The sequence below is a fragment of the Schistocerca serialis genome, chromosome 9 (genome assembly GCF_023864345.2).
Source record: "Schistocerca serialis cubense isolate TAMUIC-IGC-003099 chromosome 9, iqSchSeri2.2, whole genome shotgun sequence".
Taxonomy (NCBI): Eukaryota; Metazoa; Arthropoda; class Insecta; order Orthoptera; family Acrididae; genus Schistocerca; species Schistocerca serialis.
This window is the reverse complement of record NC_064646.1, coordinates 425,612,854-425,637,744: the sequence shown is the minus strand read 5'-3', so window position 1 is coordinate 425,637,744 and position 24,891 is coordinate 425,612,854. Positions and strand designations below refer to the sequence as shown.

At 40.4% G+C, this 24,891-nt stretch overlaps 1 protein-coding gene across 2 annotated transcripts in view; it reads left to right on the top strand.

Moving 5' to 3' along the window:
* The window catches only part of LOC126419914 (uncharacterized), a 257,958-nt gene that overhangs the window by 217,377 nt on the left and 15,690 nt on the right, over positions 1–24,891 (top strand). For both annotated transcript variants that reach the window (XM_050087192.1, XM_050087193.1), the window contains exons 20-23: positions 4,998–5,156; positions 18,714–18,842; positions 18,933–19,066; positions 19,581–19,674. In XM_050087192.1, the coding sequence (XP_049943149.1) occupies positions 4,998–5,156; positions 18,714–18,842; positions 18,933–19,066; positions 19,581–19,674 (516 nt within the window). The remainder of the gene's footprint in view (positions 1–4,997; positions 5,157–18,713; positions 18,843–18,932; positions 19,067–19,580; positions 19,675–24,891) is intronic.

Sequence of the window (24,891 nt, the reverse complement as noted above, 5' to 3'; positions counted from 1 at the left end):
ATGTTGCGATTGATAATGGAAGCAAGACTAAAGAAAAATTAAGACATGCTCATAGTATTTGTCAACCTAGAAAAAGCATTTTACAATGTAAAATGGTGCAAGATTTTCAAAATACTGAGAAACATAGGGGTAGCTATAGGGAGAGATGGGTAATGAACAATATGCACAATAACCAAGAGGGAATAATAAGACTGGATGACCAAGAACGAAATGCTTGGATTAAAAAGGATGTAAGACAGGGATGTAGTCTTTGTCACCTACTCTTCAATCTGTACATCAAAGAAGCAATGAGGGAAATAAAAGAAAGACTCAGCAGGGGAACTAAAATTCAAGGTGAAAGGGTATCAATGATATTGTTTGTTAATGACATTGCTATCTTAAATGAAAATGAAGAAGAAATACATGATCTGCTGAATGGAATGGACAGTCTAATGAGTACATAATATGGATTTGAGAGTAAATCAAAGAAAGATGGAAGTAATGAGAAGTAGAAGAAATGAAAACAGTGAGAAACTTAACATCAGGATTGAGGGTCATGAAGTAGATGAAGTTAAGTAATCCTGCTGCCTAGGCACAAAATAACCATCACAGATGGAGTACAGAGGGCATCAAAAGTAGACTAGCATGGACAAAAAGGGAATTCATGGCCAAGAGAAGTGTACTAGTATCAAACATAGGCCTTAATTTGAGGAAGAAATTTCTGAGAATATATGTTTGGAATACAACATTATATGGTAGGGAAACATGGACTGTGGAAAAACTGGAACAGGAGAGAATCAAAGCACATGAGAGGTGGTGCTACAGACGAATGTAGAAAATTAGGTGTACTGATAAGGTAACGAAAGAGGAGAGTCTGCAGAGAATTGGTGAGGAAAGGAACATGTGGAAAACACTGTCAAGGAGAATTGATAGGATGATAGGACATCTGTTAAAACATCAGGGACTGACTTCCATGGTACCAGAGGGAGCTATAAAGGGCAAAAACTGTAGAGAAAGACAGAGATTGGAATACATCCAGCAGATAATTGAGGATTTGAGTTGTAAGTGCTACTCTGAGACGAAGTGGTTGGCACAGGAGAGAAATTCATAGCAGGTCACATCAAACCAGTCAGAAGTCTGATGACTCAAAAAAAGCTAGAATTTCTCCCATCCTTTGTCATGTGGATCACACACTCATGGTCACTATCACAATATTTTACAACAGTCTCAGATGACTGTACAGTATTCAGTTAGTCACACTAAATGGCCATTTTTGTGGCTTTTCTGTCTCTGCTTAATGAACTAATAAAAGGATTTACTATAAGAAGGGATCACAGTTCTAAAAGGTTAAGTGGGAAACAATGAAAGAAGAACAGTACTTAAACAATATGTGAATATAAAGTGGAAGGAGATCAAAAAGCAAAAGTCCAGAATACAAACTGGTAAAAGTTGGGTAGCAAGTAAAAAGTAGGAAAACAATTTACTGTATGGTGAGGGTATATGGACTGTAAAACATTAATGCATTCTGGAAGGTGTGCCTCCATCTGAAAAGTTATGAAATAATTGTAGATATAACGTTTTGCCTTTTTACAACAATATATTGTGTGCATGTGGGTGCTTATTGAAATATTACAGTGAATGTACATTGGAATGAGCATAGATTAGCATTGTATCATACCCAATTACAGAGTATACTCTGTAAAAAAGCAGCATGTGTCTTTGTGATTACTTAGCTTTTCAGGTGGTTTGGCAAAACGTTGTTGTTGTTGTGTCACAGCTGCAAAATACTAACACGAATTCTTTACAGACGAATGGAAAAACTAGTAGAAGCCAACCTCGGGGAAGATCAGTTTGGATTCCGTAGAAACACTGGAACACGTGAGGCAATACTGACCTTACGACTTATCTTAGAAGAAAGATTAAGGAAAGGCAACCTATGTTTCTAGCATTTGTAGACTTAGAGAAAGCTTTTGACAATGTTGACTGGAATACTCTCTTTCAAATTCTAAAGGTGGCAGGGGTAAAATACAGGGAGCGAAAGGCTATTTACAATTTGTACAGAAACCAGATGGCAGTTATAAGAGTCGAGGGACATGAAAGGGAAGCAGTGGTTGGGAAGGGAGTAAGACAGGGTTGTAGCCTCTCCCCGATGTTGTTCAATCTGTATATTGAGCAAGCAGTAAAGGAAACAAAAGAAAAATTAGGAGTAGGTATTAAAATTCATGGAGAAGAAATAAAAACTTTGAGGTTCGCCGATGACATTGTAATTCTGTCAGAGACAGCAAAGGACTTGGAAGAGCAGTTGAATGGAATGGACAGTGTCTTGAAAGGAGGATATAAGATGAACATCAACAAAAGCAAAACAAGGATAATGGAATGTAGTCTAATTAAGTCGGGTGATGCTGAGGGAATTAGATTAGGAAATGAGACACTTAAAGTAGTAAAGGAGTTTTGCTATTTGGGGAGCAAAATAACTGATGATGGTCGAAGTAGAGAGGATATAAAATGTAGACTGGCTATGGCAAGGAAAGCGTTTCTGAAGAAGAGAAATTTGTTAACATCCAGTATTAATTTAAGTGTCAGGAAGTCATTTCTGAAAGTATTCGTATGGAGTGTAGCCATGTATGGAAGTGAAACATGGACGATAAATAGTTTGGACAAGAAGAGAATAGAAGCTTTCGAAATGTGGTGCTACAGAAGAATGCTGAAGATTAGATGGGTAGATCACATAACTAATGAGGATGTATTGAATAGGATTGGGGAGAAGAGAAGTTTGTGGCACAACTTGACCAGAAGAAGGGATCGGTTGGTAGGACATGTTCTGAGGGATCACCAATTTAGTATTGGAGGGCAGCGTGGAGGGTAAAAATCGTAGAGGGAGACCAAGAGATGAATACACTAAGCAGATTCAGAAGGATGTAGGTTGCAGTAGGTACTGGGAGATGAAAAAGCTTGCACAGGATAGAGTAGCATGGAGAGCTGCATCAAACCAGTCTCAAGACTGAAGACCACAACAACAACAACAACGTTTTGCCAAACCACCTGAAAAGCTAAGTAATCACAAAGACACATGCTGCTTTTTTACAGAGTATACTCTGTAATTGGGTATGATACAATGCTAATCTATGCTGATTCCAGTGTACATTCACTGTAATATTTCAATAAGCACCCACATGCACACAATATATTGTTTTAAAAATCTAACAAATATTGCTATTGATCTCATATACAGCTGATGTCTATGACAAAAAACTGACACAAAGTGTGAATGTTGTTTTTCTCTGCTTTTAACACTTTCTCATTGCTTCCACCTTAACTGATGGTATTTTGCCTGTTTATTTTTTGCAAAAGTTTACTGTGTTCTTTCTTTTTGTTGCATCTTGTTTCAGCCTCCTTCTTGACATTATAAGAATAAAGGCACTGTGTTGAAGAAATAAAGATTTTGTACTATTTTGTTTGTGTGATCACGTATTATTAACAGTATATTTCCAATTAGATATTTAATCTACACTACTGGCCATTAAAATTGCCACACCACGAAGATTATGTGCCACAGATGCAAAATTTAACCGACAGGAAGAAGATGCTGTGATATGCAAATGATTAGCTTTTCAGAGCATTCACACAAGGTTGGCACCGGTGGCAACACCTACAACGTGCTCACATGAGGAAAGTTTCCAACCGATTTCTCATACACAAACAGCAGTTGACTGGCATTGCCTGGTGAAACATTGTTGTGATGCCTTGTGTAAGGAGGAGAAATGTGTACCATCACATTTCCGAGTTTGATAAAGGGTAGATTGTAGCCAATTGCGATTGCAGTTTGTCATATCGCGACATTGCTGCTCGCATTGGTCGAGATCCAATGACTATAAGCAGAATATGGAATTGGTGGGCTCAGGAAGGTAATACGGAATGCCGTGCTGGATCCCAGTGGCCTTGTATCACTAGCAGTTGAGATGACAGGCATCTTATCCACATGGCTGTAACGGATCGTGCAGCCATGTCTTGATCCCTGAGTCAACAGATGGGGACGTTTGCAAGACAACAACCATATGCACGAACAGTTCGATGATGTTTGCAGCAGCATGGACTATCAGCTCAGAGACCATGGCTGCGTTTACTCTTGATGCTGCATCACACACAGGAGCACCTGCGATGGTGTACTCAACAATGAACCTGGGTGCACGAATGGCAAAACGTCATTTTTTCGGATGAGTCCAGGTTCTGTTTACAACATCATGATGGTCGCATCTGTGTTTGGTGATATCGTGGTGAAAGCACATTGAAAGCATGTATTCGTCATCGCCATACTGGCGTATCACCCGGCGTGATGGTATGGGTGCCATTGGTTACACGTCTCAGTCACCTCTTGTTTGCACTGATAGCACTTTGAACAGTGGACATTACATTTCAGATGTGTTATGACCCGTCACTCTACCCTTCATTTGCTCCCTGCAAAACCATAAATTTCAGCAGGATATTGCAAGACCGCATGTTGCAGGCCCTGTACGGGCCTTTCTGGATACAGAAAATGTTCGGCTCATGCCCTGGCCAGCATATTCTCCACATCTCTGACCAATTGAAAACATCTGGTCAATGGTGGCCGAGCAACTGGCTTGTCACAATACGCCAGTCACTACTCTAGATGAACTGTGGTATCGTGTGGAAGCTGCATGGGCAGCTGTACCTGTACACGCCATCCAAGCTCTGTTCGACTCAATGCCCATGCGTATCAAGGCCGTTATTACAGCCAGAGGTGGTTGTTCTGGGTACTGATTTCTCAGGATCTATGCACCCAAATTGTGTGAAAATGTAATCACATGTCAGGTCTAGTATAATATATTTGTCCAATGAATACCAGTTTATCATCTGCATTTCTTATTAGTATAGCAATTTTAATGGCCAGTAGTATATATTTTTAATGAAATGCAAATTTGGTACATGTTTACAACTATAATGAGAAACATATGCTTTAATTAATGGCACAGTGTACTGCATTTGTGTTTCAATTGCAGAATAACCGCTGGAGAAAAAGAGGGATTTCAGTTGTCCCTATGAGATATGGATTTCAGTATTTTGGTAATTTTAATGCAATAGTGTCAGTTTATCATCACGATGGAACAATCTCAGTCTCACATGGAGGAATTGAATGTGGACAGGGAATAAATACTAAGGTAATCAGTCTAGACTATTTTTGTTCTGTGAGACTGAATTAAACTTATCACCACTCCAAAGCCAATGATTGAAGACCTGTAGCTATATAACTACTTCTAAGATTTGATCACTGGTGGCAAAATGTACCCTATTAACAGTTCATACATAGAATCCTTATGGAGCCTTGCAGCTTCTGCAGATAATCTCCAAAAAATGGAAAACAGGATACTAGTCAAAGTCAGTAGGTTAAAAATCACACCAAAACAAAACAGTTCAAATTTACATAGAAACAAATGAAACTTATTGGCCTCAATGGTACCTCTCCAAGTCCATTACATTCTTTAAACACAAGCTTGCAGCCAACTAATGGCTTTGGCACTCTGTAGAAGGCTCAATTCTACCAAGTAGTTCTTCACAAGTTTATTTTCTACAAATGCTTGAAAACATCATCAGACTGTAACACTCTCCTACAAACTGGGAAAGTGCCTGAGCAGAACTCCACAGGAATGCATTTTCAAATTCTTGTAGGCTCTCTGTATTTAAAAAGGTTGTTGATCAAGAAGGATTACAAACTCCTGATTTCCAAAATGCTACAAACTTTAAAATAAATCCTACATCCTAGAGGGCAACATTTTGCCTCAAACACATATGAATGGTGCTAGCTGACTTCTTCATTTCACGGTGCCCTCGCAGCTCCACAAAAATGTTTAATGTTCCAGATAGTCAGTCCCAAGGACTTAATCCAAGTGTTTTCACTGACCATTTCTTGTTCTGCCTAATAGCATTCCCTCTGCAAATCATTATGTAGAAGCTTTGTTAAAGTAGTTCTTCACAAGTTTATTTTCTACAAATGCTTGAAAACATCTGCCTTCAGGCAAAAAGTTCCTAATCCTGTAGGCAGCATAAGAGAGTTTGACCTCAAACTTCTTAAGCAAATTAGTATTCAGGCTGGACAAAGCCCACTTCTACCAAATACCATGAACCAGTTGTGGCACTCAATAGCCAAGAGGATGAGCCCATGTGCATGACCAGGAATTATATGTTACTAACTAATCTCTGTTTTATAGAATCCACATATTAAAAATAAGTGTTTGATGAGAAACAGATGTATTTGATACATAGCTGATAGTTATCCATTTACAAATAGTCTTACATTAGGTCATACAGGAGAAGCTGTCTGGGACATTGTAGTATATTATATGATGTCTATAGAAGCTCCACTTTTTATACAAAGAAAGAAGTTTTACTGATGTTAGTAATGGTTAGTGATCTCCTAGTTGTGCTATGTGCCACACAGAGATAGCAAATTAACACAATGTGGTGGGTTCAGAACAGCACACAAATTTCAGACTTTCGCTGTATGTAATTCCTACTCTCATATCAATAATCTAACTACACTGTCACACATGCAGAAGTGTTGATGAGATACTGTATGAATAAGTATTACTCTCTCACAAAATGAACTTGATATAATGTGAATAAATATTATACTCTCACAAAATATAGTTCTGTATAAGAATTGTTTGTTATACTCTTTCAAAATTGAGAGCAGGCAACCAAAAATTGAACAGCTGCTCTGTGATTCCTTTACTTTAGAGACACAAGGAAAATACTGGCTTATGAAAGTGAAAATGGCTATTACTCAAACTTACTTTTAGTTTGTAATCAGTACTGTACAGAGTAGAACACTTGTCGCGTCACAAGCGTGGGTATTGCGAGGGATTGGGCGACACGGTTCGTGGATGGGATTTTAGCCGGTTGACCGTAATGAGAGGGAGACTTTTGATCTGGCTAAGATGTAAAAATCCCTGGTTTTCACAAGGCTAGGAAGGTGATAGAAATTAAAGTCGTGATAACTTTAATAAATTGCAGTTTATTCTAAGTGAATACAAATCGCCCTATCTGACGGTGGTTGCACTCACAGGAAGGCCAAGTCTAATACAGAGACGGTGACTGACTCCACCGTTCCGACTGCCTACTAGAAGTTCTGCAACGTTTCTTAACACCCTACGTTAGAGTCCTGCGGCTATGCCCTGACGCTCTTCAGCGACTATCTCCGGCTGCCTGTCTACAGCCCGTTCCCCAGCCCAAGTCGGCTGCTGCTATCTAACTCTTCGCCCTCACCAGACAAGACCCGACACGACAAGACTTAGCTGCCCAGAGCGGCGTGCTCTCGGGTTTTGTTAACGTTTCCCCTCCGACCCCGCCAGCGCTTGGCATGACGTAGCGTCAAAGGCAACTTGCCCTTATTTGGTCTCGTTAAAACATTGTTGTTGCTATTGTTCTTCAAAGGCTGAGTGGAGGGGCAGAGGCGCCTCTCCCTATATGGTCACGCACTGCGTCCTGAGCCCTTCATTGGCTCCTCATGACGTAGTGCGGTCCCCACCAAGGGCCCTCTTTCTTTCTCTCTCCACTCCCAGACCTCTCTCTCTAGCCAGGAATGCTTACTGTTGATATTCTTAATTGAATGCTTATCATGAGTCCCTGCACAGACCTTCGTTTGTATCTACCGGCTGTTTACTTTCTTATCAACACACCCAGCTGCCCTGCAGCTCGAGTGCCGCCTCGGCTGACCCCTCGGCCACGCCTGGCGCCCAGCGCTACAACTTTAACTTCTTCCTACGTACTATTCTCAAGGTACTGCAATTTGACTTGGCTTGTTCCTGCGGTTACAACACCTCCCCCGCCAGGGAAATTGGCGTTACTCCTCAGAGTACCGTCAATTGTGATTCTCTCATTTTATTTGATTACATTTTCTTTGTTACATCAACACTTCATATGTTTCTTTATCTTTCGTATACACTTAATTCCATTAAGTTCTTTGTGAGACACAATCATTTTATACATACATTTATCAAGATACACTTTTCTTGTCTCTTTTTTTTTTTCATTTCATTGCTACAACAATTATTTATCAAACATACATTTATCAAGGTGCACTTTTCTTCTCTCTCTTTTTTTTTTTTCAATTCATTGCTACAACAATTATTTATCAAACATACATTTATCAAGGTACACATTTTTTTTTTTTTTTCCGTCATTGATACAATTACAATCAAGGTACATTTTTAAACATTGATACAAAATACCATTTTCATTCAACAAATACATACAGTTTCCAAAATGGACAAAACACTAAAATTGATTACACCTTTTCCATAAGACACCTCTAATATATTTTACCTTTTGATTTGACTTAATGCCTGTTTCTGAACGGAACTGAATCTTCGTGGTTTTTCGCACATCTTTCGTATATTACTACCTCTTCAGTGTCTTTATTAGCTTGCCTTCTGCTTAAGCTAGTCTCTGGATATTGATTTACTATTGTGTTTCTTATACATACTTTTCCACAACAGTTACTATCGTCAAAGTACTTCCATAAACTTTTGAAGCATTCCTTACAGCATTTACAATTTTTACAACAACATGTTATTACAATAACAATGACTATTGCTATAGCTATGTATGTAGTTACTGAGTAATGGGTAAAGTATCTGGAGTATTTTAGTTCCTCCTCCTGCCTTTCGGCCATCCGCTGGACATCGTCCAACCTTTTCCCAGCGACTTTCAAGTCGTCTGATTGTGTTACTACTTGCTCTAGTGGTAAATCTAGCGTTAACATTGATACATTCTTCTTTTCTTCGTTTACTACACAACAGTCAAATTCTAAATTAATTTGAGGTATTATATCCTTCTTTGTTACGTTACTATGAATTACTCTATCTGTTTGTATGAACACTCTCGTTCCATACCCTTTACATTTGCTATAAAAACTTATCTTTCCTACCCCTTTCATTAATAAATCCTTCGGGGGTTCTTTTCCACATAATACTGTCAGTCCTTCTTCCTTAGGAGCTACATATAGCCATTCGTTACTGTTTAGATGGGTCCAAAGGCTCTGATTCAGTGCGACTATTTTTCGCACACAATCTTCCGGAATTTCTCTTACCGGTTGTAATAACTTGGCTTCGCATTCCTCATGGTCGAATGTCGATAGCAATGCAAATGACTGTCTGCACAGTGTTTTGTTCTTACTCAATTCTTTACATTTTAAATCATCCGCAGAAAGTTTCGCGTACTGCCTTTTGGATTCATCTATCAGTAGAAATTCTTTCTCTGGCTGTATGTATATGTACCTTCCTTTCATATTTGGGATCTCCTTTGGTAATGGAAGAACTCTGTACAAATTGAAATTATTATTGTCTATTAAGGGGATATTAATTACATACCCTAGTATGCTACCGGAAATGAAAACATCTAGATCGATTATTCTTAACAAGAGGTAGCCTGATGACTCCGCGAGAGGAACAGGAAACTTCACGTCCTTTAATTCGTCTCGGATTAAACTTAGATACTTCACAATTTGTACTGGATTAATGATGTGAGGCTGAAGTATTCCTTTTTGAGCATTTACAATGGCGTTTATCATTTGCTCGTACTCTTCTTCGATTTGACCAAACACTGCCGCTAATTGCAAGACTTGTTCCGTTACAGTGGCAAAAGTTGCTACCCGTTTGAAACCTATATCTGTCTCCTTTACGTGTTCCTTCATGAACCTCTCTAGTCTCTGCATGCCTGTCCTTAGAATGTGTTCGTTTGATTCTAGTGTATATACTGTTCTGTTTACTCCCGCTAATGTGGCCCTTACCACTGCCACTTGTTCCTTAGTTAACCTCAGCAACCCTTCAGAGTTCTTTTCCATACCATCTATTCTTTCCTTATAGTATGCTGTGTCTGCTTCATTCAATGTCCCGAACAGTATCTTACTTACCTGTCCGACGAAGTTGAATACTCCTCTCTTTCTTCTGGTTTCGTGTTTTGTGAGTTGCTGTACGAGTTGCTGTAACCCTGTAATCTTTTCTACGTGATGTGTAACTTGCTGATCTAATACTCTACATTCTATTAATCCAACGTTTAATTGTTTCAATGTGTCACGGCACCTCTGTACCGCTGCCTTACCGTACCTCTCTGCTTTTTGAAATCTTTCTGTTATTACATCTAAGTTAACATATGTGACTATTCTCCATGTGGTACTGTAAATCTCTACTTGTCCTACGTGATCGTAATACAGTCCTAATGAACTTGGTATTGAGGTTACTTTGAATTCGTTCGTTTCGTATCCTGATGCAACGAAGCTGTATGTTGCTACCACTATGATGAGTTGCACCACTTGCCACTTGAATGCCATACCTGAAATTTTAAAAGAACTGTTTCAGCCTGTTGGCATGTACTTTTGTTTCCTTATTTCTCTTAACTCTTATAACTACGTTAGGACCTTCCACTTTTAACACTTCAAATGGACCTCTCCATTGCGAATCTAGTTTCCGAGATCTACCACGTCTCACTGATTCGTCGTGTAATAACACCTTGTCCCCTACATTAAATTCTTTTGGATTCTGTTTCAAATCATACTGTCCTTTACTGATTATCTTACTCCTTATAATAGAATCTTTAGCCACTCTATGGGCTTCCTGCATTCGTGCTCTTAGCTTATTTACATACGAATCATAATCGTAACTTACCTGCGGTGTTTCTTGCTGCAGTACTCCTGGTATGTTAACCTTTCTTCCGTACATTAACTCAAATGGTGTATAACCTGTGCTACTGTGTGGTGTAGTGTTGAACACAAAAATTGCATACGGCACCCATTTGTCCCATGAACTTTGATCTCCTGTTACAAAGTGTCTGAGATATTCTACAATTGTTCTATGGCTCCTTTCTAGAGCACCATTTGACTCAGGGTGGTACGCTGTAGTATTTATACGTTTTACCTTCAACAATTTACATACACTTTTAAACACATCACTCAGAAAATTTGATCCTTGATCTGTTAACAAAACTGATGGAATCCCATACCTTAATACTATATATTCTACAAATGCTTCTGCTACAGTTTCAGCGTCTTGCTTGTCAATAGGGACTGCTACTGTGAATTTACTCAGATCGTCTTGGAACGTTAGCATGTACTTTTTTCCTGTACTAGATACATCTAGTGGACCCACTATATCTATTGCACATTTTTCAAATACTGTTTCAGCTGTGTCTGTAATTTCTAAAGGCATCCTTGTTTTCATTTGTGTGTTTTTGTTCTTTTGACATGATGGACACTTCCTAATATAATTCTCAATGTCCCGCTTCATTCCGCGCCACTGCTTGTACGCTTTTATCCTCTTGAATGTCCTATGCATTCCCCGGTGCCCTCCCAATGGATTATCGTGCATCTCCTTTAATATACTCTCCTTTTCTTCGGGGCTAATTTCCTCATTACTATTTGTTTCCTGGTCTATCTCACCTGACACTTGCGCTTGCCGCACGTTTACGGAACTCTGTTCCGCCTTTGCTTGTGCTACGGAGGTTCTTTCTGCCTCCACATTTCGCTTTGAACTTATCTCTTCCTTTCCTTCATGCCTTATCCGGCTTAACGCGTCTGCATTACTGTTTAGCCTTCCTGGCTTATATACTACCTCATAGTCGTACTCTTCGAGCTTCAGTCTCCACTTTAGGAGCCTCGAACTCGGATCCTTTACACTAAATATCCATGTTAGTGGCTTATGGTCTGTCACCACTGTGAATTTTCGCCCATACACGTATGGTCTAAACTGTTTTACCGCGTACACTATAGCCAACAACTCTTTTTCCGTTGTACTATAGTTCAGTTCTGCTTTGTTCAGTGCTCTGGATGCATATGCAATCGGCAAGTCTTCGCCAATCTTTTTCCCTTGCGATAACACGGCTCCCAACGCTGCGTTACTCGCATCCGTTGTGATTATAAACGGTTTCGTGAAGTCGGGATACTGAAGTAACGGAGGATTCACTAATTTCTCTTTCAGTTCCTCAAACACATTCTTCTGTTGTTCTCCCCATTGGTATTCTACTCCTTTCTTGAAGAGTTCATGGAGAGGTTTCGCAATTTTGCTGAAATTTGCAATGAAACGTCGATAGTACCCTATCAATCCTAGAAACCCTTTTAGTTCTTTTGTTGTTCTCGGCTGTGGGAAGAACTTCACCTTCTCCACCTTTGCCATATCCGGTGATATTCCCTTGTCCGTGATACAATGACCTAGGAAGATTACCTCCTTCCTCAGAAATTCACACTTGTCCGGTTGCAACTTCAAATTGTGCTCTCGCAACCTGTCAAATATTTCCCGGAGTTTTTCGTTATGCTCCTGCAGGTTTTTCCCATAACATACTATGTCGTCCAAATAGACAAAACATTTAACACCTTGTAAACCTGCCAATACTGTGTTCATTAGTCTCTGGAAACATCCTGGTGCTCCTTTCAGTCCCATCGGCATTCTTTTGTATTCGTAATGCTGATAGTTTGAGCTGAATGCCGTTTTATCTCTGTCCTTCTCGTCCGTCAATATTTGATGGTACCCGCTTGCGAGGTCAAGCGTCGAGAAGTACTTGGCTTGCCCTAATTGATCCAGGATATCAGAGATATTCGGCAGTGGAAATGCATCGCCTACCGTGATGTCATTTAATTGTCGGTAGTCCACTACTATTCTCCATTTCTGCTTGCCACTTGCATCCAACTTCTTTGGAACTAACAGTAACGGTGCGTTCCATGCGGTCTTGCTTTCGACAATTATGTCGTCCTTCAGCATTTGTTCTATCTGCTCTTTTAGCACTTTCTTTTGCGCTTCAGGGATCCTGTACGGTCTAGCGTTCACTACCTTCCCCGCGTGTTCCAGCGCAATCGGTATTCTATGTTTCACTGCAGAAGTATAGGACAGTTTGTCCCCTGGTAGATGAAATACATCTCCGTACTCCGTGCAGACCTCTGCTAGAGCGCTCTTTTCTTCGACATTCAAATGATCCATTCTGAGTTGCCTTCGCAACACACTAGCACGACTTTCCATCTTACCTACTGCTTCAGTGCTATATTTTACTTCGCGTACTTTCGCTATTCTTTCTAACTCTTCCGTTACTAATCTGACATTTCCTAGTCGAACTCTGTCCTCTGACACGTTTAATGCACTTACTATGCATTTCCCATTTCGCACTCTTACTAAGGACTCTGGTACATGCACCCCTTGTGCAATCTCCTGCCTCGGTATGACCATTTCTCTTTCGATTCCCCGTGGTACCTTTCTGTCCACTTCCAACAACATTATTCTTTCTTCCCGGTGCCCTATCTCCCCGCCTATTTCTGAATCTGCTTCTATCTCTTGTCCCTTCGGTTCTTCCTCTACTACTAAGGGTATATCTCGCCCTTTTAGTCTTATTACTTTACCCGCATAGTCCAGCTTGACTCTATGCTGTGTTAAGAAATTTCTCCCTATCAATCCGTCGTACGGAATGTCTAAACCTCTACCATACATGTGAAATTTCTGTTTCACCTTTTCAGATCCGTCTATACTTAAGTTTATTTGTACCGTGCCTATTGTGCTAACGGCTTCACTTGTTACACCTTTTAACCGAAGCTTTTCTGTTTCATTGATTCCAAGCATACTCTTTACCGGAATACTCGTCCTCTTTAGCAAACACAATTGTGCTCCTGTGTCTATTAGCAACTTTAAGTGCTTCCTTAGTTCTACGCAGTACAACATTACCACGTCGTTTTCTGTTGCACAGTCGATTACCCTCACTGTGGGTTTACCTATTGCAACAAGGCCCGACTGCGCGGCCTTGCCGCCTCTTAGTTTCCCTGTACTACCTTTCCCGTTTTGCTCGATACTGGCACCCTGCCTTTTCTCCAGGCGTGCCAGGGCCCTTCGTGGCAGTCTTTCGCGTAGTGGCCCTGCTGCTTACACTTAAAGCACGCAACATCTTTTACTCTTGTGCACGGAACTCCGCAGTTCCCTGGTAAATTACACTGTGGACATCTCCACTCTCGTAACCCTCCATCGGTTTCTCTATGATTCCCTCTGAATTCCCTTACATCTATCGGGTGAACTTTCCTTAACCGCACCCTGCATTCCATGTCTGTGTGTCCCGGCTTGTCACACCCATAGCAAAAGTTTGTAAATTCTTTACCTGTCATGGCTCGTATTCTATGCTCTGGCCTGCTTTTCCTACACTTGCTCGCTATGTGACCTCTCAGCCCACAATTGAAACATTTTAACTCTTTACTTTCTCTCATGTTTTTTACAGCTTCCTTATTTCGAGTGTACGTTACCCTCGGGGCTAGTCCCCGCTCTCTCATGGACAATATCGCACTCTCCTCCTGCAGTGCCAACTCCACTGCTGCTGCCAACGTGATTTCATCGCCTCTGCTTCTCACTATTGTTTGTATTCTGTCATTACTTAAACCCTGTATAAAACACGCTCTTCCTAAGGAGTCAACTAGTTCTATTGCACCTTTCAAGTTTTCTCTGGCCGTAACTCTATTTACCGCTTCGCAAAAGTCTCTCTGCATTTCATCAATTCTGCTTGCCCACATTGCTATCGGTTCCCCTTGTCCCTGTCTGGCTTGAAAAATTTTACATGCGTAGTAGACTATAGTACGCTTACTGGCATAATTTTCCTCTAAAATGTGTTTCACCTCTTGCCACGTACCTGTGCGTTCACGCACCTGCAATCTCGACCTGGCCTCACCGGTTATCTTTGCTTTCACGAACTTCAATAACGTTTCGTGTTCCTCAGGCTTTACTAATTCAAAAGCTGCATCTACATTTTCTATAAATTCTCTTAAATCCTTCTTGTTCCCTTCAAAAACTTTCGACACAATACATAGGGCCTCTTTCACTGACATCTTACCACTAGTGGAGGAGGACGCAACTTCATTAGTTAGTGGCATCTTAACTAAGTTAACACTTTACACAACAAAATACAATATTCTTAATACAGTTTTACAATTACCGCTTCTTTTGTGGTGCGCTGTCTGCTCTGTTGGCTCGCGTCGTCCTGCGCTGCTTCGCGCTCTCCTTGTGCCCGCGCTGTCCCGCGCTGTTCCGCACTGCTCCGCGCTCTCTTTGTGCCCGCGCTGTCCCGCGCTGTCCCGCACTGCTCCGCGCTCTCTTTGTGCCCGCGCTGTCCCGCGCTGTCCCGCGCTGCTCCGCGCTGTCTCTGCGCCCTCGCTGTCCCGCGCTGTCCCGCGCTGCTGCGATGCGCCGGCCGCCGCTCTGCTGGGCTGTGCCGACCCTGTCGCTCTCCTCGGTTGCTGCTGCTACGGCTGCTGCCGCTTCCGCTGCTGCTCGGCCCGGACCCCCGGACTCGAACGCTGGCTGCTTAGGCACCTCTGTGCCTCATCGCTCCGCGTCGCGCTGCCGCTGTCCTGCGTTGCCCTGCACCCGCGAGGACTACCTTTCTGGACTCTAACGTACTGGTGCTACTAATGCTGAAAGTTGCGATTCGCCACAACTTCCTGCCAATTGCCACAGTCGCTGTAGCAAAATCTAATGTCTCCTGGAGGTAGGAGCCTATGGGTCTTTGTGATAACCCCACACCTGGCACCAAAAAGTTTTTATTTATGTCGCGTCCCAAGCGTGGGTATTGCGAGGGATTGGGCGACACGGTTCGTGGATGGGATTTTAGCCGGTTGACCGTAATGAGAGGGAGACTTTTGATCTGGCTAAGATGTAAAAATCCCTGGTTTTCACAAGGCTAGGAAGGTGATAGAAATTAAAGTCGTGATAACTTTAATAAATTGCAGTTTATTCTAAGTGAATACAAATCGCCCTATCTGACGGTGGTTGCACTCACAGGAAGGCCAAGTCTAATACAGAGACGGTGACTGACTCCACCGTTCCGACTGCCTACTAGAAGTTCTGCAACGTTTCTTAACACCCTACGTTAGAGTCCCGCGGCTACGCCCTGACGCTCTCCAGCGACTATCTCCGGCTGCCTGCCTACAGCCCGTTCCCCAGCCCAAGTCGGCTGCTGCTATCTAACTCTTCGCCCTCACCAGACAAGACCCGACACGACAAGACTTAGCTGCCCAGAGCGGCGTGCTCTCGGGTTTTGTTAACGTTTCCCCTCCGACCACGCCAGCGCTTGGCATGACGTAGCGTCGAAGGCAACTTGCCCTTATTTGGTCTCGTTAAAACATTGTTGTTGCTATTGTTCTTCAGAGGCTGAGTGGAGGGGCAGAGGCGCCTCTCCCTATATGGTCACGCACTGCGTCCTGAGCCCTTCATTGGCTCCTCATGACGTAGTGCGGTCCCCACCAAGGGCCCTCTTTCTTTCTCTCTCCACTCCCAGACCTCTCTCTCTAGCCAGGAATGCTTACTGTTGATATTCTTAATTGAATGCTTATCATGAGTCCCTGCACAGACCTTCGTTTGTATCTACCGGCTGTTTACTTTCTTATCAACACACCCAGCTGCCCTGCAGCTCGAGTGCCGCCTCGGCTGACCCCTCGGCCACGCCTGGCGCCCAGCGCTACAACTTTAACTTCTTCCTACGTACTATTCTCAAGGTACTGCAATTTGACTTGGCTTGTTCCTGCGGTTACAACACACTGAGTAGTATATGAGGTGTGATCAAACAGTAACCAGAGTTTTTTTTTTATCTATCAAGCTTTATACAATTAAATTTTCAATTTGTTTTATCTTGTTGGCACACATGTTTCTGACGTATGTTAACCTTTTTATCTGTTTTGAATATTTATTTTGTTGTGGACAGTCAAAAAGGTCATATGAGATTCTGAGTATTCCGCAAATTTATACTTTCATAAAAGATGGATGAAAGAATTTGTATTAGATTTTTCTTGAAAAATTGAATAAATGGCAGCACTTCATTCAAAGTGTTGACTTTGGCTTTTGTTAGATCTACAACTATGAGTACGAGAAGACTTTATGAGTGGTATAAACGTTTCAGAGAAGGTCAAGAAAATGTTGAAGATGTCAACCCCCCTGGACACCCTAGCACATCATTTGCAGGTGACAAGTGGAAGAAGTAAAGAAAATTGTTCTGGAAAATCACTGAATCACCATAAGAGAAGTTGCTGATGATATTGGCATATCCTTTGGTTCATGTCATGGAATTTGTTTGGTTGTTTTGAGCTTGAAATGTGTAGCAGCAAAGTTTGTTCTGAAATTGTTGAATTTCGATCAGAAATGACATTGCATAGACATTGCTCAGGAATTTATGAATTACGTAGACAATGATCCAGAACTTCTAAAGAATGTTATAACAGGTGATAAAATATGGGTACATGAATATATGGCAAAATCAAGTCCAGTTGTCCAAACAAGGTCCAGTCGTCCCAATGGAAACTGCCTGAAGACCCAAGAGAACAAAGACTGAAAAGAATTCAGCAATTCTGATCACATGTGAAGGTTGTGCTCTTTGTTTTCTTCGATTACAGTGGGTTATTGCATCACAAGTTCCTGCCTGATGGCCACACAGTCAAAAAGGAATACTACCTGGAAGAAATGAGTGATCTGTGCGAAGCAATCCAAAAAAAACTACCCGAATTGTAACAAAATCACTCATTGAAACTGCGTCATTATAATGCTCCCAATCATACCTTAATGCCTGTCCATGATTTTTTGGCAGGAAACAAAACTATTATGTTGCTTCAGCCAACATATTTGCTGAATGTGATCGCTTGCAACTTCTTTCTATTCCTGAGACAGAAGAGAACTATGAAAGGATGTCATTTTGCCACTATTGATGAGATAAAAACAGCATCACTGAAATAGCTAAACAGTTTAATGAAAAATGAGTTCCAGAAGCGCTTCCAAGATTGGAAAAAGTCCTGTCTCAAGTGTATTATATCAAGGGGGTTACTCTGAAAGGGAGAAAGTTGATGTTGATGAATAAATAAAGATTCTTTAAGAAAAACAATAATTCCCATTAGTTTTTGATCACACCTCATAGAACAGAAGTCCAATAGATTTCAATTACTTATGAATAATAAAAATAAGTATATCACTTTACTAAATATATCAGCTTCTATGGGATTGTAACAATATTATGAAAACTAAAGTTTCTACTCACCATATAGCAGAGATGATGAGTTGCAAACAGGCAAAGCAAATAGACTGTAAGAAAGTGAGATTTTGGTCAACTAGGTGTTCATTGGAAATAGATAACATACACACACACACACTCATGCAAGTGCAACTCATACACACATGACCACTGTTTCTTGCTACTGAAGCCAGCAACTGTGTGTCTAGCTTCAATAGCCAGAGACGGTGGTCATGTGTCTATGAGTTGCATTTGCATGAGAGTGTGTGTGTATGTTGCCTATTTCTGACGAAGGCATAGTTGGCCAAAAGCTCACTTTCTGACATTCTTTTTGTTGTGCCTGTCTGCAACTCAGCATCTCTGCTATGTGGTGACCAGCAACTATTCTTTTCACAATAATGTTAGGTTCCATTCTGGATTTTCCATTGTAGTATTCTCTCTCTGGTGGCAAAAAAATTTTGATAGCTTCTCTTAAAAATTGGAAAAGCCAATCTGAAGATGACGCAATAGTCAATGTGTGAAAGATCAATTAATGAATACATTATCTAATGATCTTAGATTATTTTACGATACAACATACAATGTAGATATAAATGACACAGTGGAGAACTAGTACAAATGAAACATTATCTTTTCTGGAAGATTTGCTATTAACATCAAGTAGCAGCAGATCATCTCTTTCCATGTTTTAATACATAATACATTTCTTTTTTTAGGTTGCTCAGGTTTGTGCCTATGCACTCGGAGTGCCACTAGAGTTTGTGAGTGTAAAGCCAAGTAATGTTCTGACAGCCCCTAACAATGTAGTCACAGGTGGAAGCATTGCAAGTGAAGCATGTGCATTTGTAAGTGAACACAGCTATGAAATGCTTGAGCAATCTGATCATTTTTTTTTCATCTACTAAATCAAAATATTGTAAAACCTTTATTTTCAGGCTACACTGCGTGCTTGTGAAGAACTTTCAAACCGTTTGGCTCCTATCAAAGCAAAGCTAAAAGACCCTTCTTGGCAGGAGCTTATTGCTGCAGCATATTCAGCAAATGTTGATCTCTGCTCAACATTTATGATGTATGTATGTGTCAAGGCTACATCATTCATGTACATTACTAATTTTCTTGCACTTTATGGAAATGAATGTTGAAAAAAAAAATAAAAATTATGTGGCTTGCAGAGAACAGTAAGTTGCAGAAAGCAACTCAGAACCAGATAGAGTAATACACGAAAATTAAAGTTCAGTGTACAATTGAAAGGTTTTCTGGAAACAGGTACATTAAGAATTAAGTTGAAAAGTCAACCAAGATCCTGGTTTGAGGAGGTCACAGCAGGATAGTACCTGGAATAAACCACTTACCCCCTCTCTTCCTGAACTTATGTGTTTCTTTGACTCCCAATTGTGCATGCAGTGTTTTGTTTAGTCCAAAAACTTTATCAGTTACTCAAATCTTCCCTTTCATTTGCCATATAAAGAATCATGCTGTTATAAAAGTTTGCTTTTGTTTATTCTAAATTGATAAATTTGTTTCATGACATGATATTTTTGTATCATAATTGTGATAATATATTAAAGAAATCTGTATGTCAGGTATGCTGGGATCACAGATGCCCTAAAGCAGTACTACATTTATGGAGTAACTGTAGCTGAAGTGGAAGTTGATGTACTAACAGGACAACAGCAGGTCAGTATAACAATATGCAGCAAAATAAAATATTATAATTTAATATCAGAAAATTACTAAATTTAATGAAGTTAACTGATACAGTATTTCAGTTTAATTTAGCATAATCAAAAGAAAGCTTATGATCATAAAAAATAGTATTTGAATAAGGCAATCTCCATGTTTAAATAATTTGTTTGTACTTAATGCTTAAACTTTTGTCCAAGAGAAAAAAATTAAATCAGTTTTTAACTTATCAACATAAAAACAGCCAGTTTGGTATAAATATCTTGCAAAATTTACTTTCTAGAACTTTCCAAGTTTCAAGAGCATAGCTATATTCTTTCTCGTGGACTGTTGGTCTTGCCTTGATGAGGTGACTTGTTTGCCTCAACAATACAGACAGCCATACTGTAGGTGCAACCACTTCAGTAGGGTATTTGTGAAGAGGCCCAACTAACATATGGTTCCTGAAAAGGGAGAACTGCCTTTTCAGTAGTGGCAGGGAAAACTATTGGGATGCCAGGCTGATCTTCCCTGGCAACCTATCTCAACATGGCATTCATATATCAGTATTATGAATGGCTGAAAGTTTGAACAACTACAGCTGTTACAGTTCTTGAGGATGTGTAGTTCTACATGTTGTTGTTGTTTTTGTTGTTGTTCTTCTTCTTCTTGCTGAAATGTCTCTTCTGTAGCTCTACAGCACGGTTTAATGTTGATGATATTCTCATGGGTAAAGTATTCTGGAGGTAGAAATGTCATTCATTTGGATCAAGCAATGACTACTCAAAAAGATGTTGCCATCAGGAAAAACAAAACTGACATTCTAAAGGTCAGAGCAACAGAATGTTAGAGCCTTTAGGTCAGTTAGAAAATATAAAAAGGGAAATATGCATGTGAAGTTAGGTACAGTGGTTGTTAGTGAAATATAGTGGTACACAGAAAATTACTTCCGTCAGGTGAGTGCAGGGTAATAAACAAAAAATCAAATAGGGGGTAAGCAAGTGTGGAGTCTATATGTGAAATGGTACAAGTAGATCCCTGACACTTCATAGTGCTATTATCAGCTTTCAAATGCAAACTGCTAATGACTATTGGCAAAAACAGTAGCCATCTACAGAGCTTTGGCAATAGTGAGGCATTGCCACAGAGATGTTTACAAAATCATGCTTCGTTATTCATTGAGATAGCCCCGTGAAGCTGCTGCACCCAGCCCACTGCTACTGTCAGAAATCAACTTATGCCAACTCAACAGTAGTAATGCATTTAAAAAAATGGAATGTGAGTTAATGCTGTGAATAGCATAATGCATGTGTTACTCCAGCCAAGATAAATATAAAGTAAATGCTCACTACATAAGACCAGTTTATATGCCTACTGGATCCACAGAAGATGAAAAGATTGAAAGAATGTGTAATGAGATACGCTTGAAGGTTGTGTATGTGAAAGAGACCTGGAGATATTGGGAGATTTCAGATTCAGAAGTGAGATTTTAACCTATAAAATATTTCTAGCAGCAGATTTGTACTCTGACCATAATTTATTAGTTATGAACTGGAGATTAAAACTGAAGACATTGCAGAATTTTAGGAAATTAAGGTGATGAACCTGGGTAAGTTACAACAACTGAAGTGTGTCAAAATTTCAAAGGAAGCATTAGGGAGCAACTGATGGAAAAAAGGGCAAGGAATACAATAGAAGATGAGCAAAGAATAGATATAAGATAAGCAAAGAGGAAAAGGCTGAAAAGTGAAAGGTAAATGTAGAAGTGTTACACAAAGGAAATAAAGTTGAGGATGCTATTATGGAAAGGAAGCAAGAAGTGGATGTACATTAGATGGGATATTTGGTTCTGTGAGAAGAAACAGATAAAGCACTAAAAGCCCTCACTTAAAACAAGGTTCCTAGAGTAGATAAAATTTCTTCAGAATTATTGAAATCCTAGGGATGGACAGCCATAATGACAGTACATGAAATGTATTTGCAGCTGCGAATGTGGACAACCATTAGCTGTATGATGGAATGATGACAATGAAAATTTGTGTAGGACTGGGACTCATACCCGGATTTCCTGCTTATCAGAAGGGGTCATCTTATGGTTAAACTGTCTGAACACAACACTTGGCCAGATCCCAATTTCCATATGTCATCAACCACATACTTGTGCAAGTGCATGACCAAATGAACATTGCACTGTACTTCTGAACAACATAGGTACTGCAATATCCTATGACAATACAAATCCACCTTGTAAGCAAGGTATATGAGACACTCAAAATACCCTCAGATTTCAAAAATATTGAGTACCATAAAGATATCTGAAAATGTGTTTACAGCATTCCAGACAAAAGATGTGGATTTAGCCATCAAGCATCTTTCGAAACAGCACAAGCAAGATCTGCATGGGTAGAACGTGACAGATGCATTAATGATCCCACGGATGAACAGAAAGGAATGCTGCTATTGAGAGTGTTGCTGGACTCATTGTCAAATTGTGCATTATCTCATGGAGAATTTAATGGTTTTCAATCAGCCATGTTAGCATGATGTAGAAGCTTCTCTGTGTCTGCTTGCTGTGAAATACTCATACACAAGCCAAACTCTTTGTTCTATTTTCATGCCTAAAAATGAGACTAAAGAGCCCAGATTTTGAATTCTGGCTTAAGAAATGTAGAAGCAAATTCACTGCATTCTGAGCTCATCCTGCAGTGAGATGATATCGGTATAAATAGCAATCAGTAATTTTTATGTTCTGCTCTGTCGAAAGAAACGTGAACAAATAAATACTTTTTTATGAATGTAGATCAAACATTATTCCAGCAATGAGGTGATGGTTTAAGTTCATAGAATTATTTCTTTAATTGATGAACATGATCCGACACATCATTGAAACCTGGCTGACATATACACTGAAGTGCCAAAGAAACTGGTACACCTGCCTAACGTCATATAGGGCCCCCGCAAGCTCGCAAAAGTGCTGCAACACAATGTGGCATGGAGTCGAATAATCTCTGGAGCAGTGCAGGAGGGAATTGACACCATGAATCCAGCAGGGCTGTCTATAAATCCATAATAGTACAAGGGGATGGGTATGGAGATCTCTTCCAAACAACACGTTGCGAGGCATCCCAGATATACTCAATAATGTTCATGTCTGGGGAGTTTCGTGCCTACTGGAAGTGTTTGAACTTAGAAGAGTGTTCCTGGAGCCACTCTGTAGCAATTCTGGACATGTGGGGTGTCGCATTGTCCTGCTGGAATTGACAAAGTCCATCGGAATACACAATGGATACGAATGGACGCAGGTGATCAGACAGGATGCTTACATATGTATCACCTGTCAGAGTTGTATTGACTGTAGACTATCAAAGGTCCCATATCACTCTAACTTTACACACCTCACACCTTTACAGAGCCTCCACCATCTTTAACAGTCCCCTGCTGACATGCAGGGTCCATGGATTCATGCGGTTGTCTCTACACCCGTACAAGTCTATCTGTTCGATACAATTTGAAACAAGAGATGCTGTGCCCCATCGCTCATGCAACAACTGTAACACTACGTTCAATCTCACTTAAATCTTGATAACCTGGCATTGCAGCAGCAGTATGAAGTGATCTGACAACTGGGCCAGACACTTGCAGTCGTATATAGGCATTGACTACTGCAGCACTGTATTCTGCCTGTTTACATATCTCTGTATTTGAATATGCATGCCTTTACCAGTTTCTTTGGCATTTCAGTGTATATATTTCTGTGTCCAAGTCCCAATACTAAAATGTAGTTATAATGTTGAACTGATGAAATTTCAAGTTTTCTTCACATGCAGTTGTTATTAAATTACGAATAGTGTCATAACAAAGAACCTGACTAAAATTTTCACCATATTCAAGTCCTGGACATTGAAACATACCACAAACAGTTGTGTAAGCATGGTATCAATCAATCCATCAAGTTTATATTTTACAAGAAGTAATCTTTGATTACTGATAACAAGTTTATCTTTAGGTAGTTGTATCAACTTCAAGGTACCATTTTCTTAGAAGACATCCATTTCTTCTTTTGTGGAATTAAACCATTTATACAATCATGATATTCTGTGACTTTGGTGAAGTCTGTTGATGCAAGCTCTTTCTGGATTGCTTTAGTCAGGCAAAATAATGCATTTGTTTCTTGAGACTGACGAGTTTGGCAACTCAATTAATAATGAAGGGGGATCACTGATATAAGCTGCTGCAGTATATTTTTGTGGAATCAGTGGCAATGAGCAAAAATGTGAACTGGAGCAGGATTCGAACCTGGGATCTCCTGCTTACTAGACAGGTGTGGTAACCACTGTGCCATCTGGGACTCAACATTATCGCAACTGCACAGACTATCTCAGTGCACCTCATGGCTGATCGGCACTCCCATCAAGCACCACCTATCCGCAGTCCCTGTGCATTATACTCCAGTTCACAGTGGTTACTGCACCTCCTAGTAAGCAGGAGTTCCCATGTTTGAATACAGGTCCAGTGCACATTTTTACTCATCGCCGTTGATACCACAAAAATGTCCCACAGCATCTGATAGCAGTGAACCCCCTTCAATTTACATATAGTGTTTCACAGCTGCTGGATCTGTGTGGAGTCTCTTCTGTTGAAGGAACAGACACTGCACATTCAAATAATTGATAAGCCTGGCTGGGCAATGGATCCATTTTCTTCAGTACAAATGCACAAATACATCTGACCTCCTATGGGAATCTCTAAGCAGCAGCAAGAAGATGACACATGCATTCAGTGAAGAAAAAAACAACTCTATACTCTTAACTGATTTCAGGGGGACTTTGATCTCAGAAAGGGCTTGTATGTAGTGCATTTCTCTTTTCTTCACAGCAAACTAGGGACTTACAGCATTACAGGTGCCTATAATGAGGCATTGTAGTTGTGTCTATCATATAGAAAGCTGGTGGTAGAAAATAACATCACCTGATAAAATATCAGTCACGTCAGGAGCCCCACCCCATCCTCCTCCTTATCCCCACCCAGTGTGTGAGTTGCATTTGCACGTGCAGGTGTGTGTGTGTGTGTGTGTGTGTGTGTGTGTGTGTGTGTGTGTGTGTGTGTGTGTGTGTGTGTGTTTTGACAAACGGTGTATGTGTGCGTTTGACAAAGGCTTTGTTGGCCTAAAGCTCAATTTCTGACAGTCTTTTCGTTGTACCCATCTGTGACTCAGCATCTCCACTATATCAT